This window comes from Aedes albopictus, chromosome 3 (genome assembly GCF_035046485.1).
Source record: "Aedes albopictus strain Foshan chromosome 3, AalbF5, whole genome shotgun sequence".
NCBI lineage: Eukaryota > Metazoa > Arthropoda > Insecta > Diptera > Culicidae > Aedes > Aedes albopictus.
The window spans coordinates 43,692,971-43,710,781 of record NC_085138.1 but is presented as its reverse complement, the minus strand read 5'-3'; the positions used below and the strand labels follow the sequence as shown (position 1 = coordinate 43,710,781).

The following is a 17,811-nucleotide window of genomic DNA, read 5'->3' as shown; positions in this document are numbered from 1 at the left end:
TCCATCGGAAGTCTTCACGTCGACCACTCTGATATTGCTGTCGGGTCCTCGGATGATGCGGGTGATTCTGCCGTATCTCCACTTTAGTGGAGGGAGGTTGTCATCCTTAAGGAGCACCATTGTCCCCAACTCGATGTTGTTCCGGAGCTGAGTCCACTTTGTGCGCGGGTGCAGTCCGGACAAGTAGTCCGTAGACCAGCGCTTCCATACTCGTCGAAGGAGTTCTTGATTCTCCTGCCAACGATCGAGGCGATTCCGAGGGACTTCCGATAGCTCAGGCTCAGGGAAGGACGTCAGGGAACGGTGGACTAAGAAATGACCCGGAGTCAACACTTCCAGGTCGTTCGGGTCTGTTGAGATTGGGGTGAGCGGTCTGGAGTTCAAGCATGCTTCTATGCGGGCTAGCAGCGTAACGAACTCGTCCTGCGACAGAACGGAATTGCCTACGGTCGCACGGAAATGCTGCTTGAATGATTTCATCGCTGCCTCCCACAGCCCACCGAAGTTTGGACTGCGGGGAGGGATGAATTTGAAGAGGATTCCATCGTTTGCGCAGTTGTTCACAACCGCCGCCTGATGCTGCTGCGACCGAAATTGCTTGGCCAGTTCAGCCAATTCTCGAGCAGCTCCCTTGAAGTTTTGGGCGTTGTCGCAATGGATAGTGTTGGGCTTACCCCTGCGAGCGACGAAGCGATGTAGTGCCGCAATGAAGGCGGCTGTTGAAAGATCGTAGACCATTTCTACGTGGATGGCCTTGGTTGCGAGGCATACAAAGATGGCTATGTAGCACTTCGTAGGTAGGGATTTGCGGACTTTCCGGTATTGAAACGGTCCACAAAGATCAACGCCAGTGTTGAGAAAAGGCAAGGTTGGCGTGACTCTTTCTGGAGGCAAATCTCCCATCAGTTGCTCCAGGACTGTAGGCTTGCAGCGGAAACAGTTGACGCAAGAGTGGACCACGCTCCGTGCCAAGTTACGGATGCGCAGTGGCCAGAATTTCTCCCGGACGCATGCTACCAGCAATTGTGGCCCGGCGTGTAGGTGTTTGAGGTGGTAGTGCAGCAAAATGCTGTCAGTGAGCCGATGCCGCGCGGGAAGGATCATCGGGTGCTTTCTGTCCTCCGGGATCGGAGCGTTAGTAAGACGTCCACCGACGCGCAGAATGCCATCCTTCAAAACAGGGTGCAGATTTTTCAATGGGGAGTTCGGTTTCACCTGACCCCCGGAACTTAGCGCAGCAACGTCATTCGGGAACGCTTCGGATTGCGCTAGTCGCACCAAAGTCGAAATAGACTGATTCAGTTCGGTAGTCTGTAGAAATCCAGATTTACGGTTCGCACGGTTTGCTGGCTTGATGTTGTGCACGAAACGTTGGATCAAAGCTATGAGCCGAACTATCGAAACGAAGGATGAACGCAAGCGAAAGATTTTGTTTGGTTCCTGGACCCGGATGGGTAGCGATACTGATCGTTCCTCTAGAGCTTCGGCGGGAATCTCCGGCGGGTCAGCATGGATTACAGGAGGCCAGAAACGTGACGGCTGCTTCAACCATGAAGGTCCGGTCCACCAATTCGAATTCTCTAGCTGGCTCGGTTCCATCCCACGGGAGATTATATCCGCGGTGTTTTCCATGCCCGAAACATGAGCCCATACACCAGCAGCAGTCAGGTGTTGAACTTCGGAAACCCGATTCGCAACAAAAGTTTTCCATCTTGAAGGAACCGAGTTTATCCAGTGGAGCGTTATCGTGGAATCCGACCAGAAGAATGGTCGAGTGTTCAGAGAGATGCTAGTGTTGACCTTGTGGTAAATGTGGCCCAAGAGTAGAGCCGCTGATAGTTCCAGACGTGGTAGGCTGACCTTTTTCTGCCTTTTCGAATCTCCGAGCGGGGCAACCTTTGATTTGGCAGTCAAGAGGCGAACAGAGATGCTACCGTCACTGGAGACGGTTCTGATGTAGAGGCACGCACCGTAGGTACGGATCGACGCATCGCAGAAACCATGCAGTTCCACGTTCACCGGAGCGTTGGCGAATGCTGCCCAACGAGGAATGGAAATTGAAGACAGCGCTTCCAGACTGCTGCGGAATGCCAGCCAGTACTCCTGTTGGCTGTCGTTGAGAGGATCGTCCCAAGAGCTCGAAGTTCGCCAGAGAGATTGCACGAAGATTTTCGCCATGACCACCACAGGACCAATCAACCCTAGAGGGTCGAAGAGTTTTGCCGTGTCCGATAACACGGTACGCCTCGTAATACCGTCCGTTTGTGACCATTTTGGAACGGAATAGTGGAGCAGATCCGTGGATGGTTCCCAGATCAGTCCTAGAGTTTTGATGGTTGACGGTGTCTCCAAGCACAGCATCGAACGTTCATCTCGTAATTCCGGCGGAATGACCGACAAAATGGCTTCGGAGTTGGATGCCCATTTTCGCAAACTGAAGCCACCAGAGTGTAATAGCTTCCGAAGTTGGATGCAGAGTTCTGCTCCATCGCTTTCGTCGTCGACACTTGTAAGCATGTCGTCGATATAGAAGTCCTCGGCCAAAACCTCCGCAGCTCGAGGGAAATCGTTTGCTCCTTGCTTGGACAACTCGAGGAGGCACCTGGTGGCCAAGTACGGCGCCGAAGCCGTACCATAGGTAACGGTGGTGAGCTCGAACGTTTTGAGAGGCTCCAAGGAGGACCTCCGCCAAAGAATACGGTGCAACGGGTAATCGGATGGATGCAGACGAATCTGCCGATACATTTTTTCCGCATCGGCAACGATGGCGTGTTGACGCATTCGGAAGCGAAGCGAAATTGCGTACAAATCGTCTTGTACGACAGGTCCCACCATCAGCGCTTGGTTCAACGACACGCCAGAGTCCGTCCGGCAGGAGGCATCGAAGACTACCCTTAATTTGGTAGTCGTACTGTCTAACTTTTCCACACCATGATGCGGAAGGTAGTAGGATAGGGAACAGTCATCGGTGTCTTCAATTTCCCGCATATGGTTGAGTTGTAGATACTCCGAAATGAAGGCAGAATAGGCCTCCTTAAGATTTGGGTTGGAATCGAGGCGACGTTCGAGGGCGTGGAATCTACGAACAGCTATTTCCTTGGAGCGGCCGAGCTGAGCCAGAACATCAGAGCGCTTTGGAAGAGTAACTACGAATCGGCCTGATTCGTCACGAAATGTGGTGGCTACAAAGTGTTCTTCGCAGGAAGTTTCTTCCGGCGATTTAGTGCTGGGTGACCAGCAAGATTCCAGTTCCCAGAAACGAGAGATCGAGTCTTCGGCATCCCCCGTGCTGCAAACATGTGCAACCTTCCGCTGGTTTCGATGAGGCTGGATTCCTACCCTTCCTGCAGCTACCCAGCCAAACACGGTGTTTTGAAGAACCGGTTGTTCGGGGCCAAGTTTTATGAATCCCTCCAGAAGCAATTCGTAGTAAAGTTCCATCCCCAGCAGCAAATCTATCGCACCAGGTTCGTGGAACTTCGGGTCCGCTAGGGTAATACCAGGCGGGATCTTCCACTGGGAGGAGTCAACTGCATTGGCTGGGAGTTCACGAGTGATTTTCTTCAAGATATGACAGGGTTCTACGACCGCGTACTCGGTGCAGTGTGACCCTAAGCGAACATCCACAGCGTGGTACGAGACGACAAGTGTGTTTCCTACCCCACCGATCTCCTGTCGACTGGGGAAGCGTTGCAGTTTCAGCTTCTGAACCATGCTCTCGGTGATCAACGATAGCTGTGATGCAGGATCCAACAGTGCTCTGGCCCATAGAGTGTTTCCATCGGAGCCGAAAACCTTGATGATGGCGGTTTGCAGCAGAACTGTAGCAGGAACTCTTCGACTACTACCGACGAGAGTGGTGGAAACAAGACTGGAAACTGGGGCAGAGGCGGCTGGTGGTTGGGTTTCAGACGACGAGGAGGACCGAGCTGGCGAGGAAGACTGATTCGAGGAGTGTGGCTGATTCGCCGATTGCGAACTCAAGCCTTCAACAGAGGGTGTGTTTGCTTTCTGTTGGGAGGACGAGCGATCGCTAGGAGGTTGGTGGAGCATAGTATGGTGCTTCTGGTTGCAGACTCGACATCCGCTGGACGAGCAACCTCTGAGAAGGTGCGAGGAGGAGAGGCAGTTTATACACAGGTTCTTTTTCTTCACTTGGTCAAAGCGTTGGGACACGGCCATCTTCAGGAACGTATCGCATTTGAATGGTGAGTGTGGATTCTTCGGACAGAACGGGCAGGAACCAGGCGTCGAATTTGTTACGGTGTGGACTGTATTGATTTTCGAGAATTTCGACGGTCGGTTTGGTTCCGATTTGGGAGAATCGGACGAACGAGATTTCGAAGGCACCAACGACTGTAGAACCATCAGATGCGTACGCAGGAATTCGATGAGATCCTTGTATTGAGGAACTTCGGTAGACTTGTGGTGGGCTTCCCATTGCCTGAGGGTGAACGGATCGAGACGGCTGCAGACCATGTGAGCAAGAAGCACACTCCAGTTATCTGTTTGGATGGCCAATTTGTTGATTAGGCATAAGTTGCGCTCAAAATCGTCAATGAGACGCATAAGGGATTCGTAGCATTCCCTTTTCATCGGTTCGATGGAGAAGATCGAATCGATGTAAGTTTTAACGACCAACTTTTTGTTGTCGAATCGTTTCTCCAGAAGCTGCCACGCAACAGCATAGTTTGCTTCAGTAAGCTCAATCGATTCTATTACCTTCCTAGCATCTTTGGTAAGCGATGCTACGAGGTACGAAAATTTATCAATTTGCGATAATTGCGTGTTCGAGTCAATCAGAGATTTGTATGTGTCTCTGAACGTAATCCATTCGGAAATGGATCCATCAAAAGTGGGAAGCTTCACTTCAGGGAGTTTGATTCGTGACTGAGGGGGGTTTGGAGCACCCGCTGCTGCAACGGTTTGAGTGGAAGACCGAGGAAGGGCAGTTAACTCTCGAATTTTAGTGGTGAGGAAACTGTAGGCGCAAATGTAATCGTGTTCAAATTTCTGTCGTACGACACGATTGGACTTCTCCGCATCCCGTTGTTCTTCGACTGAGGTTTCCTCATTCGTATCCTCGAACAGCAGTTCAAGGCTCAGGCGGTTAATCTGGAATTCCTTGTAAACCGTTTCTATCCGTTGCTTCCATCCCTCCAGTTGGTGCTTATCCCGATCGGCGTCAAACCGTTCCATAAACTGCTTCATGTTGGTCATCGTATCCACATAAAACCGCTCTTGGTGTATCAGTTCACGAAGCTTCGTCATCTCTACTATCAATCAGTTAACCACCAGCGATACGAAAAAAAAGTGACCAACCTGAGCAACCAGAGCACACTACGCACCTCAACTAGCAAGGGATGAAAGCAAGCGAATGGAACTAAAAAATGTCAGCACCAGAACGAATGCAAATAAAACTACAAATCCCTTTTTATTTCGCAAATTATCTCGTCATCACTCGACGCTTCAACTCGCATGCGGTACTTACAGGAGATCTTCCACACTTACGATGGCGGCGGTGCAACGTCCCTGGGTGAATGCCGTATTGTCCTATTGTGAGGTGGTACACAAAGAACCCAAGCCAAGCCACGGTTGGCGTCACCACGCGCTTGCCCGGTCTAATTTGCCGCGCTCCACACTGACCAGCTATCTCCGGCAATCACTAGATCTTCCGAGATCACTTCTTAGGATCTTTCGCGCACTTTTAATCAATCTCCCACTTCGCTTTGATCCACAGGCCCTTGGTTTAGGTGCACTGTGATCGAACACTGACGCCGACGACGTATGATATGGTGGCGTGGCGCACGTTTTCCCCCGAAAAGACTCGCGACGGATAGCGAAAATCACCGCGATTTTTGTCACTACTCGCGGTTGATCCGGCTCGAAGGACCAAAAAATGTAGGCGCGGAGTCTTTGGTGGATTTCGGCTTAGCGAACAGTTCACAACGCGACGGGTTTAGATGAAGAACGAACACTTTTATTCCGGTCAACTTTTCGTTTAATTCGACACTCTTTCTACTATCGCGGTAGGTAGTACGATCGACGTGTATGGTTGAACGATTTATTGCTACTGATATGATCTGTTTCGTGTATGGTGATATATGCGAATTCAGGTAGAAAATTGGTAGTTCAAGAGAAAAAGGCCTATTAAGAGATAATTCTCTTCTCTCACTAGCTTAAGGCTAGTGATAGGGAAAGAGCACTTATATATAACTGATCATGGGCGATCGAGAGAGATCACTATTGGTCTTATACACTAATGAGGACTATGGATAGGGTTTGTGTTAACAGAACCCTTGGAGGATTTGTTTCAGAAATCTAGTAAGAAATCCTTGGTTAAAGTTTTTGGAAGAATTCCTGGAGGAGTCGATGGAGGGATTACCAGAGGAATTTTTGGAAGAATCATAGCTACATTTCCTGGCAGAACTACAGAACGAGCTCTTGACTAGCACGCCTAAGACATTTCTAGAAGAATACCTAGAAGAAAACCTGGAAAAATGACAGGAAGAACTCTTGGAGAATTCCTGAAGGAATCCCAAGAGGGATTTCCGGAAGAATGTGAAACAGAATTCCTGAAGGAATTCTCGAATATATACTTGGAAGAATCCTTAGAGAAATACCTAGACAAATTCATAGAGGTATTTCTTCAGGAATCCCTGAAAAAATCCCTGTAGGCATTTCTGCAAGAATCTTGATGCAAGAATCCCTTGATGAAAACCTGGAAGAATACCTGAAAAATCCACAGTGGGAATTTCTGGAATCCATGAAGGAATTTATAGAAGTATACTAAAAGATTTTTTTTTAATTCCTGGACGATTTCTATAAGGAATTCCTAGAGGAACCCTTGGATACAATCTCCGAGCAATTTCTGGAAGACTCCTGGCAGGTACAGTTTGAAGGATTCCAGCAGGAATTCCTGAAGAAATCTCAGCAGGAATGCCTGGATATGCTATCTGATATCATATTGGTTTAAAAGATTGGATCGATAGTTTTCTCACAACATTTATTTTTTTATTTTTTTTAGAATTTGTCTTGACATCCTTGGGCATAGATGTTTTTCGTGCAAGTCACACGATAAACAAATGCAAAATGGTCAATTGGCAAAGAAATCTCTTAATTTATAACAACGAACATGTTGCTAATAGACAGGCCCTAATTTATTTGGAATTTATCGCTAGGAAGAAAGGAATATGACGCAAACAAACATAAATCGAAATTAATATGACATTTTGAAAGGGGAAATGCTTAGCGCAGTACTCATTTCTTTTCTTTGTTTAAAAAAGTCTGCTAAATCGGGTCAGCATTGTAAAACAAACATTAAAAATGGTGGGAAAAATATAAAAATTTCATTTTTTTTTTTTTTTTTGAAAAAATACTTATAAGACATATTAAAATAAAAAAGGTGGAAGCTTTTCCAAACGGTTCAATGATTGAAGCTCCAAGATTTTCTGATGAAGATCAAACTGAATAAATAAAACTACTTTTTGAGGGTTTTTCTTTGTTTTGAGATATAACCTTTCTGGCGGTTGTCGTTTCAAATCATTTGGAGAAATTTAATAAACAAACATCCTCGGTGTCCTATGAAATCAAGTGTAACCAAATTTAAAGAAGACTTTTTCATTAAAATCTCAATGGAGATATTGAGAAAAAGCCTAAAGTAGCCGTTATGTAAACTACTGCATATATACTTCTAAGTAATTCATAAAAAATATAAGATAGTTTTGGAAAAAAAAAATACAAATAATCACAAGTTTAGAAGAATTTCTAGAGATTTTACTGATGTTTTCTCTTTTCAGGTTAGTTTCTGAAAGTGCGACCGTATGAACTGATTGAATTTTTGAAGAATTTGAAGTAGATTTTTGATTTCTTGGTAAAAATCTAAACATACCCTGGGAAAAATATTAGAGAATCTGGAAGTTCTTTATGAGAGTGGCTTAATGTCCCCAACAGCGGGGAGGTAACAAAACAAGAGAACAACTGCATAAATTTTCCAAATAATCACTATTTCTGTAGGAACTATAACTTTTCAAGAATTTCCCGTGTTTTACAGTTACTCCTCTATTGACTTTTTCAGAAATTTTCAATATAGTTACCATAAACACGGTAGGCTTATTGTGTAAAGCAATAAAAAAATCACATTGTGTTCTGGATTTTTTCAACTAAGAGAAGAATTTCAGTATGAGCTCATCTAGGAGTTTATCAAAAGTTTCTTCAGGAAATTCCTTCAGGGATTGGTATTATTTTTTTCCTAGAAAATTTTTCAAATTTTCTCCTAGTATCATCAGGAATTTTAGGATTTTTTTTTCCAGAAATTTGTAAAGTAATTGCTCTAAAAACTCCTTGAGGACTCCAGGAGTTTCCCTGCAAATTCCATCAATTATCGGAGATGAACCAGTCCCTGGCTGAAAATCTTGATAATAAGGATAATAAAAATAAGTTCCGTAAAAAAGCAGTTGAAATAAAAAATTTCTTCTGTAATTTCTATCGGGGATGTTCCATATTTTCAATTAGAGATTTTCAACGGGAATTTCTTCAAAAATATCTACAAGAATGTCGTGAGGCATTCCTCTGGAGAATCTCTCAGGGTGGAGAATCTTTTGCACAGGGTTGTGCAATATCTGTAGAAACGCTTCCATAAATAAGTATGTACCTACTCCACAACGGCCAGAATAAGCTAGAAAGATGCGATTCGCGCCCGGATGAGCTACAGTGAAACCTTTGGTCCAATTCTTACCCTGTCCATCCTTCAAAATGTGACCCTCTAACCTCGAGTTGCCACGATCCTGGCTTCCACCCATTACTAACAGATATTATTAAAAAGTTATTACTCTGTTTATTGTATACAATCAAGTACAAAAAAAGATCGTCGGCTCCGTAAGGCGTTATACGCGATTGAGCCCCAAATAACAGAACTAGATAAAAAGACACTCTTCCAAAGATTTGTTCAGAAACCCATCCAAGAATTACTCAGAAGTCCCTCCAGATATCCCTAGAGTGACTACTTCACCATGAATCATTGCTTATTCAGAAAGCTCACCAAGGTTTTCCACGGGTATTCCTTCATGGTTATTTTTTATACTTTACTCTAGGCATTGCTCTATGCATTTCTCTAGCCTTTTCTCCAGGAGTAGTATGACTTCTGCAGAAAAGGCTTCTGTATTTCTGCAGAAATTACAAAAATTTCAACAAGGATTTTTCAAGGACTTCTACGCGGACTTGGCAATTGTCTTTCCAAGAATTCATTCTTCCAACAATCCTCCTCAATTTCTCCAAGGGATTCCTTCAGAAACTCTTTCAGGACATCCCACAGACATTTTTCAGAGACTTTTCTGGAAATCTTCACCAGATTTTTTTTTTTCCAAAAAGCTGATTTCCAACGAAAATTTTCCAAAGATTTCTACAGGCATTTCCCCTTCTTTCAGGATTGCCTTCAGGAAGTCTTCTAGGCATTCCCCCAGCATTTCTCAAGTAAATTATTCCGCCAAGAATTCCTACAGGGATTTCTTATTATTTTTTCCAATGACTCTTATGGACATCGCTTCAGACATTTCTCTGGAAATCTCATCCGAAATTTCTCCAGAAAAATATACAGAGATTTCTCACTCTTTGGGGAATTTTTCAAAAATCTCCACAGATTTATTTTTTCTTCAAAAATCTCGTCAGGAATTTCTCCAGAGACTTGTTCTCTGAAATCATCAGTAATTTCTTCATATTTTTTTCCATAGATTTCACCACATAGAGTAAAAACACTAGACTTCGCCCCCCCCTAAAATTCTGCTTCAATCTTCGCCACTTCATACATAAAAAAATGAATTTGTATGGAGGGGGCGAAGACTAGAGCAGTGGCGAAGTCTAGTGCTTTTACCCTATATCTTTAGAGGATTTTTTGGCGATTTTTCCAGGAATTTTATTGTTTTTTTTTTTCAATTTGTGAATATTAATTTAATGCTCATTCTTCACACTTACAGGATATTTCAAAAGCCTTTCCTTGGTTTTCGTCCTAAATGTCAAAGGGATTATTTTACAAAACTCTCTAGGAATGGCCGAAAAATCTCCACACAACTTACCACAGATTTCAGAAAAAAAATCACTCCTGTGTTATTTTTTTATTTTTATTTTTTTTATAATAATACAATAAAATGTATGAAGCCCGTTTAAGAAATGACGAAACAAATTTCCAATGAAGGTAAACCTGAGTGTGTTTTTGGATTGGAATTTTAATTGTTTTCATTAGGTTTTTGCATCTCTTAACAGCCATTCTATTTTTATGATATCCTTCCGTTCTAGCGTGGAAATCTAAAATTTGAAAAAACGTTCATGCAGTTTTTGCTAAAAATAATCCCAAGTTGCCAGTTGCTTCAATTTCCCAAGAAGTTCCCTTCATTGGCGCAATTAACCCCATTCTCCCCGTAGATCTCTATCACCAGCTCACTACCCGAATCATTGCCATAGGACGGGGATTCTACGAGTGTTTTATTAAAATGGAACCGATTGGTGGTTGGTTGGTTGTTTCTGACGCCGCTGGTTTTTAATCATCTGATCTTAGTTTATGTCGGTAGATGTCGGTCGCCAAAGCTCAAGGACATTCCGTTCGGATCAACTGCGGAGGGGGGGTTGGAATTTTAATTTGAACCAGTCAGTTGGTCGATCGATCGCTCGTTCAGATGTAACAGGAAGCGATCGGAAATCAATCAATACCCCGGGTAGGTAACCGGACTCCGATGGGAGAAAAATTGTCAGCGATAAATAAATCACGTCTCTTCCTGGTGGCTTGGGAGGGAAGGGACCCCAAAGTGACAAACATTCGTCCATCGCCTTAGCAAGAGTCGTAACTCAGTCGCGGTGGCATTTCACCGCAGCGCAAGCCAGACGTTTTGATGATCTTCATGAGTCGGAGTCAGCAGAGGTACCGCGTAACGGAATGCATCAACCCGGTTTCGGTTTTTGGCGCGAGAGAATGTGTTTAGAGAAAACAAGTTTTTTTTTCTTTCGCTAATCTGGCGAAATTTATTCCGAGAAGAGTGCAAACCAGATTCGCTCAAATGACACCACACCGTCGTCTTCAGCGACGGCAGGATAAAATTAGATTTTGGTGGCCTTCGGGGCCAGACGGCGATGGGCCATAAAATTTACTGCCAAAACGATTGGATTCCCAATCGTATTATGAAAATGATGTTGAACTTGAGTAGGACGACGACGGTGAAGGTGGAGGATGATAAAGCATCACCGCTGCTGAAGCGCAGTAGTAATCAGCAATCGGGCTTCAACCCCGTTTAGTGGGTAAATCATTAAGATACGAACGGAGGGTGCAGGTGGTTTCTTTGGTAAATGTCACCACTTCTTTTAGATTGGAAATCTATTTTTAGGCCGTTTCTTGGGTCAGCAGAGTGTGTTTTTAGAAATATATACTTTGGAAGTTGCCGATTGGGCTTGACCAAATGTCTAAAAATATCCAACGAGTTTTTTTTTTCAATTGGTGAACCTGCTGTGTTGGATTCTTGTGAAAGCTGGTTTTAATCCAATTGATCGATTTCAAGTGAATCTTGAACCTTTTAGAACTGATTTTATTTTATTATTATTTTATCAATTCTAGAAGCAAAATTGTATAGAACGAGCTCACCAATTAACTTAATTAAGTAAAATGGTGAACTCATTATTTACATTCTTGTTTCAAGAGCTCACAAAATAATAATAAAACAGTTCTGAACGCAAAAATACATAGAACGAGCTCACCAAATTACTTAAATAAGAATATTTGTGAGCTCGTTCCATAAATATTTTTTTTCTAGAATTGTAGATTGGTGAGTTCATTCTATACATTTTTGCTTCTAGAACTGGTAAAATAATAATAAAATCAGTTCTAGAAGCAAAAACGTACAAAACGAACTCACCAAATTACATAAATAAGAAAATTGGTGAGCTCTTTTTATATCTACAGTTTTACAGTTGTAGAAGTCAAACTGACTTCTACAACTGTAAAACTGTAAATTGGTGAGCTCGTTCTATACATTATTGCTTCTAGATCTGGAAAAAAATAAAATAAAGAAGATGATTACCAAATTACTCAATTTCAAAAATTGGTGAGCTCGTTCTACATATTTTTGCTCTGAGAACTGATGAACTAATAATGAAAGAATAACAATTCTAAAAGATTTGATGAACTTGGTGAGCTCTTTCCATATAAATGTTGATTTATTTCGTTAAATATAGTGTCTAGAAACCTCAGAAGGAAAATCTTCTGCTTCAATGGTTTTCGCCAAAAATTTCCAAAAAAAAAATCCAGAAGTCCTGGAGGAGTTTTTCAGGAGAACCGTGGAAACATTCCTGCAAGTATAAAATCCTAAAATACCTGAGGATGTTCTCGAAGAATTTCTTGGAAAAAATCATTACCAACCCCTAAGGGAATTTCTCGACGAATCTTGTGATGAATTTCTGGAGACGAAATTTTTGGATTCTTGGAGAGATTTCTGAAGGATACCCTAGGAAACACTTCTGGTAAATCCTCGCAGGATTTCCTGAGAAATCATTGGAGAGAATTTAAATTTAATTCTTGAAGGGATTACTGCAGATAATATTACAGCAGGGATTCCAGATAAAATTCCCAAAATGATTTCCGATGCAATCTCTGGAAAAAAAAATGTGAAATTTCACGACGTACTTCTGAAGAATCACAACAGGAATATTTTCTGTAGGAATCTATGAAAGAATTTCTTAAAGATTTCATAGAGAAAATCCTGGAGCAACTTCTGTTAAAAATTACAAATGTAGAAATTTCTTGAGATTTCTTCAATTTCAAACGATTTTTTTGATAAAAAATTCTAGAATATTTCTCCAGGGGGAGTTTTTGGGTAAAACCTTGAAAGAATCTATGGATAAAAATCTAGAATACCTGGATTAGTTTTAAAGAATTTTCAGGAAAAAATTGCAGGACCAACACCTGAGTGAATTTCCTGAAGAATCATTCGACAAATACCTAGAGGAGCTAATGCAGAAATTTCTGAATTTGTGGACCATTCCGTTTTTAGAAATACACGTTCGCGTTTTAGCGGATTAATACGAGTGCAATTCCCGATAAAGAATGTAAAGGACAAAGAATCATAAGTTTTTTTATTAGGACGTAGAAGTATCTACATTAAAAGCATCTCATTCAGGAGTTCTTCTAAGTGAAGTTCATTCATCAAGAGTCCCAAGTAACAATTTGATGCTGTACAAACGTTTCTCCAACTATTTCAAATCAGCCTTCATTTGAACAAAAGATAAGCACAAGAGGTACAATCCTTTATTCAGTTCCTAAACATCAAATTTTCGTGATTTTATTCAACCTTTAGCTGATTTGAGATTCATTGAAAGGCTTAATTAGTTATCAATAAAATTCATTAATTGCGTAAAAATAAAATAAAAACACTTTTGTGAGCCTATTTTACCTTTAGCTGCGTGTATTTCCAGAAGAGATGTTTAGGAATGTATAAATTAATCTGTGGGAAAACTGGGAACTCGAACCTCCTGATTTATAGTCACTCACCTAAGCACCTACAACACACCCAATTATATACATATCCTCGAGCATTACTTGTTGTGTCTGAATAGTCAAGAACATAAGTTGAACTACGGCTGTATTGAGGCTGAAGAAGCGATGAGGACTTTACGAAAACCATGCTTGGGTCAGTTGTCAAAAATTATTTGATTAAAGGTTGAACAACAGTGGATTAATTCTGCATGTTAGTGTATGTTTTAAAGCTTACCCGGATTAATAATATTCTATTCAGCTTGATATTCAGCCATCTATGCTGATGCTGATTAACGAGGTTGAACAAGCCATACTTCAGAACAATATTCAGCTGTCATTGGGTTCAGCCATTGACACCATTCACCAGCTATTGCTCAGCTAATAGTCTCAATGTTCAGCATTGATTGTTACTTGGGGTATTTCTATCAAGACTTCTACAATCAGGAGTACTTCCATCAGAACTACTTTCATCACAAACACTCCTATCTGGAGTACTCATATAAGCAGTACTTTCATCTGCAGCACTTGTAGATGGAGTTGTTCCATCAAAAGCTCTTCTAAAAAAAGTACTTCTATCAGAAGTACTTTCATCAGGAGTTTATCCAACGGTATCTATACAATCTAGGGTCCATTAAATCGAGGTATACACTACCCGTCATAAGTACGGACTCACAAAAAGTATTGCAACAATATTGCATCACCTTGACTCACCTCGATATCTCTAAAACCTGATCACCTACAAAAATGCCGCCTTCAGAAAAGTTGTTGCTTTTGGGTTCCTGGATAACTTTGCTGAAGACAGCATCTTTGTGAGTCCTCAGGTTTTGGAGATACCGAGGTGAGTCAGGGTGATGCAATATTGTTGCAATACTTTTTGTGAGTCCGTACTTAAGACGGGTAGTGTACCTGTGTAGTGTATATCTTAGGTTTCTTGGGCAATCCCTCCCAGAAGTCTTGGTGAATCTTTCTCAGGATTCTGAAGAAATCCTTCTTACGGTCTAGAGAGTCCCTTTCAGGGTTCTAGCGCATCTTTCTCAGTCCATCTCTGGATTCCGAACATTTTTTGTTTTTTGTTTTTTTTTTTTTTTTTGAGAATCCCTCTCAGGATTCTAGATGAATTTCTCTTAGTAATGTGGACGATCGCCTCTTAGGATCCCTCTCAGGTTTCTGAGGCATTCTCTTTCAGTATTCTAATGGAATGTCTTTCAATACTGCCGGAGAATTTCTCTCAGGATTCTAAGAGAATCTCTCTCTCAGGATTCTGGAAGAATCCGCCAGGGAGTCCTGGGGATATCCGTCTAAGCATTCTGGGAGAATCCCGAGGAAAATCTTCTCTCAGGATTTTGAGGCAATCCATCACAGGATTCAGGGAGAATCTATTTCGGGGATCTGAGGAAATCCCTAAGAATTCTGGAAGAATTCCTCTAAAGCTTATGAGAGAATCCTACTCAGAAAACTGGAGTAATCTCTTCCAGGATTCTAGAAAAATCCTTGATAGAATTCAGAGAGAATTCCTTTTGGAAAAGTCTTTCTCTTTTTTCTAAGATAAGGTCTCTCAGGATACTGGCGTGAAATTTTCCGGCATTTTGAAGGAATCTCTCACATAATTTTAGAGGAATCCTCAGAATTATGGAAGAGTCCCCTTAACAGTTCTGGAGGAATTTTTCTTAGCAGTACTATATGGGAATACCTATCAGAATTCTAGCGAATCTCTGGATTCTACGGGAATTCATTTCAGGATTTTGGGGTATTTCCTACCTATGGTGAAGTCCTTTTCAAGATTCTAAGAAATTTCTGGATGATCTGGGTTGATTTGAGAATTCTGGAAGGCCCTCACTTAGGATCCCACTTAGAATTCTGAGGAAATCTTTCTAAGCATTCTCAGGAATTCCTCTCAGACTTCTTGGAGTATGATACTCAGTTTTCTCAGAATTGTGGCGAAATTCCTCTCACAATTCTGGAGTGTGTGAAAATCTCACACATGATTCTAGTAGTATCTCAGGATTCTGCGTAAGATCCTTTTAAAATTCTGGGGGAATATCAATATGTATTCTGCGGGTTCTTAAGATTCTCCAAAAAATCAGCTTTCTGAAGTAATCCCTGTCAGTTTTCTGGAACGATTTGTATCAAGATTCTGGAGAATTTGTCTCATAATTCTGGAGAAATCCTCGGGATTCAGGGCTTATATTTTTCAAGATTTTAGGGCATTTTTTCAAAATTAATAATTGAAGAATCTCTCATTAGACTCTGGTCAGAATTCTCTAAAGAAATTTGGATTTTGGAGAATCCCTCGCATAGATTTTTTGATTTCTTTTGGGATTCGGAATACGTCCTTCACAGCATTCTAGGAGAATTCTAGTAGAGTTCTATTCTCTATATTCTGGAGCAGTTGCTCCCAGAAACCCCTTTCAGGATTAGATATGCAGGAAAATCCCTGACAAGATTATGGGAAGATTCTCTTGAGATTCTGGTGTAATACTTTAAAGTATTCTAGAGAAATCACTCTCAGAGTTCGGGGACAATCTCTTTCAGGAGCTTTGGGGAATGTCTTTCAGGAATCTGTGGTAATTTTATGTTTTATGTGGGAATACCTCACAGAATTCCAAAGAATCCTTCTCAGAATGCTGGGCAAGTCCATTCTAGAAGTTTTCGTAATCTCTTCCAGATTTTCAGAAAAATCCCTCTTAGATTTCTAGATATATTTTTCTTAAGAATCTGGAATAACCCCTCTTATGATCCCTCTCAGGGTTCTGGGGGAATAGCTCGTAAAATTCTGGAGAGACTCTGGCAGACCTATTCTCAGCATTCTAAAAGATTCCACCCAGGATTTTAGGAAATTTCTGGTAGAAAACTTAAATGGATTCTGGAGGAATTCTCCTCAGGATTCTAGGGGAATCATATCTCCCAGAACTCTGTGAGAATATATCTCAGGTTTCTTTGGCAATCCCGCCCAGTATTTTGAGGAAACCTTTCTCAGAATTCTGGAGTAATTCTTCTTAGGGTTCTTAGGTACTATTATCAGGATTCTGGGTCAAGTCTTTTAATTTTCTTCTTCATCTTAGAATTCCAAAAATATATGTTTTTGTGAGAATCTTTCTCAATATATTCTAGATGAATTTATCACAAGAATGTGGAATTCCTCTCAGTATTCTGGGAGAATTCATCTTAGGATTCTGGAACATTTTGGGAGAATCCCAAGAGAAGGCTTCTCTTAGTATTCTGAGACAATCTATCACAGGATTCTGGGAGAATTCCTCCTCTGAGAAAATCCCGTCTCATAGATATGGAGTAATCTCTCTCAGGTTTCTAGGAAATTCCTTAATACATAGAATTCAGAGAGAATTCCATCCAAGATACCGGAAGAGTCTTGCTTTCTTTTCTAGACAAAGTCGCTCAAAATGTTGGGGTATTCATGTTCAGCATTTTGAAGAAATCTCTCTCATAATTCTGGAGGAGTCTCTTTAAAGATTCTGGGGGAATTTCCCCCAGCAATCTGCGGGAATTAATCTCATGATCCGATACGAATCGATTCACAAAAATCGATGTCTCAGCCAGATTTGCCCAATGCTACTGAAGATCTATCAACTGCTGTTATTCCGTCAGGAGTATCTTGATAAGGAATATTTTCTGTCAACTACAGTAATTTCATTACGAGTACCTTCATCAAGAGTACCATCATCAGGAGTATCTCTATGTAGAGTACCTCCAATTCAGAAGTATCTTTACCAGGAGTGTCGGCATCAAAAGTACCTCCATCTGAAGGAAGTACCTTCATTTTTTGTATTCACCTAGAATACCTCAATGAGGAGTACCTTCATCAAGGAAGTACATGCATTAAGAATATTTCCATCCATTTCAAGAGTATCTCCATCGAGTGTATCTCAGGAGTACGTCCATCAGGAGTACCTCCATCAGCAGTATCGTCATTAAGAGTATTTCTATTTGAAGTTATTCTTTCAAGATTACATCTCAGGAATATCTCAATCAGGAGTATCTCCACCAGGAATACTATAAGCAGGAGTGTCTTTCTATCCACTTCAAAAGTGTCTGGAGTTCTTCCGTCAGCAGTACCGTCATTGAAAGTATTCAGGAATACTTTCAACAGAAGTACCTCCATTCGAAGTATGTACCTGCACCAAGAGTATTTTTAGCTGGAGTTCTTTCATCAGCAGTACCTCCATCAGGAGTATTTCTACCAGGGGTAGCCGTATTAAGAGATCTGACGATACAGGAGTACCTTATTGAGGTACTTATCGAAAGTGAAACCCCAAGTATTTTACCAACATTTTGATGACCAATTA

The 17,811-nt window shown here is 41.6% G+C and overlaps 2 protein-coding genes across 3 annotated transcripts in view; one reads left to right on the top strand and one right to left on the bottom strand.

Annotated features, from left to right (window-relative positions):
* LOC134290187 (uncharacterized) overlaps positions 1 to 5,271 on the bottom strand; it is a 45,745-nt gene extending 40,474 nt beyond the window's left edge. Inside the window, exon 1 of the mRNA XM_062857252.1 lies at positions 19 to 5,271. Within this exon, the coding sequence (XP_062713236.1) occupies positions 19 to 5,271 (5,253 nt within the window). The remainder of the gene's footprint in view (positions 1 to 18) is intronic.
* LOC109431757 (uncharacterized) overlaps positions 1 to 17,811 on the top strand; it is a 491,594-nt gene that overhangs the window by 141,569 nt on the left and 332,214 nt on the right. The window lies entirely within an intron of this gene.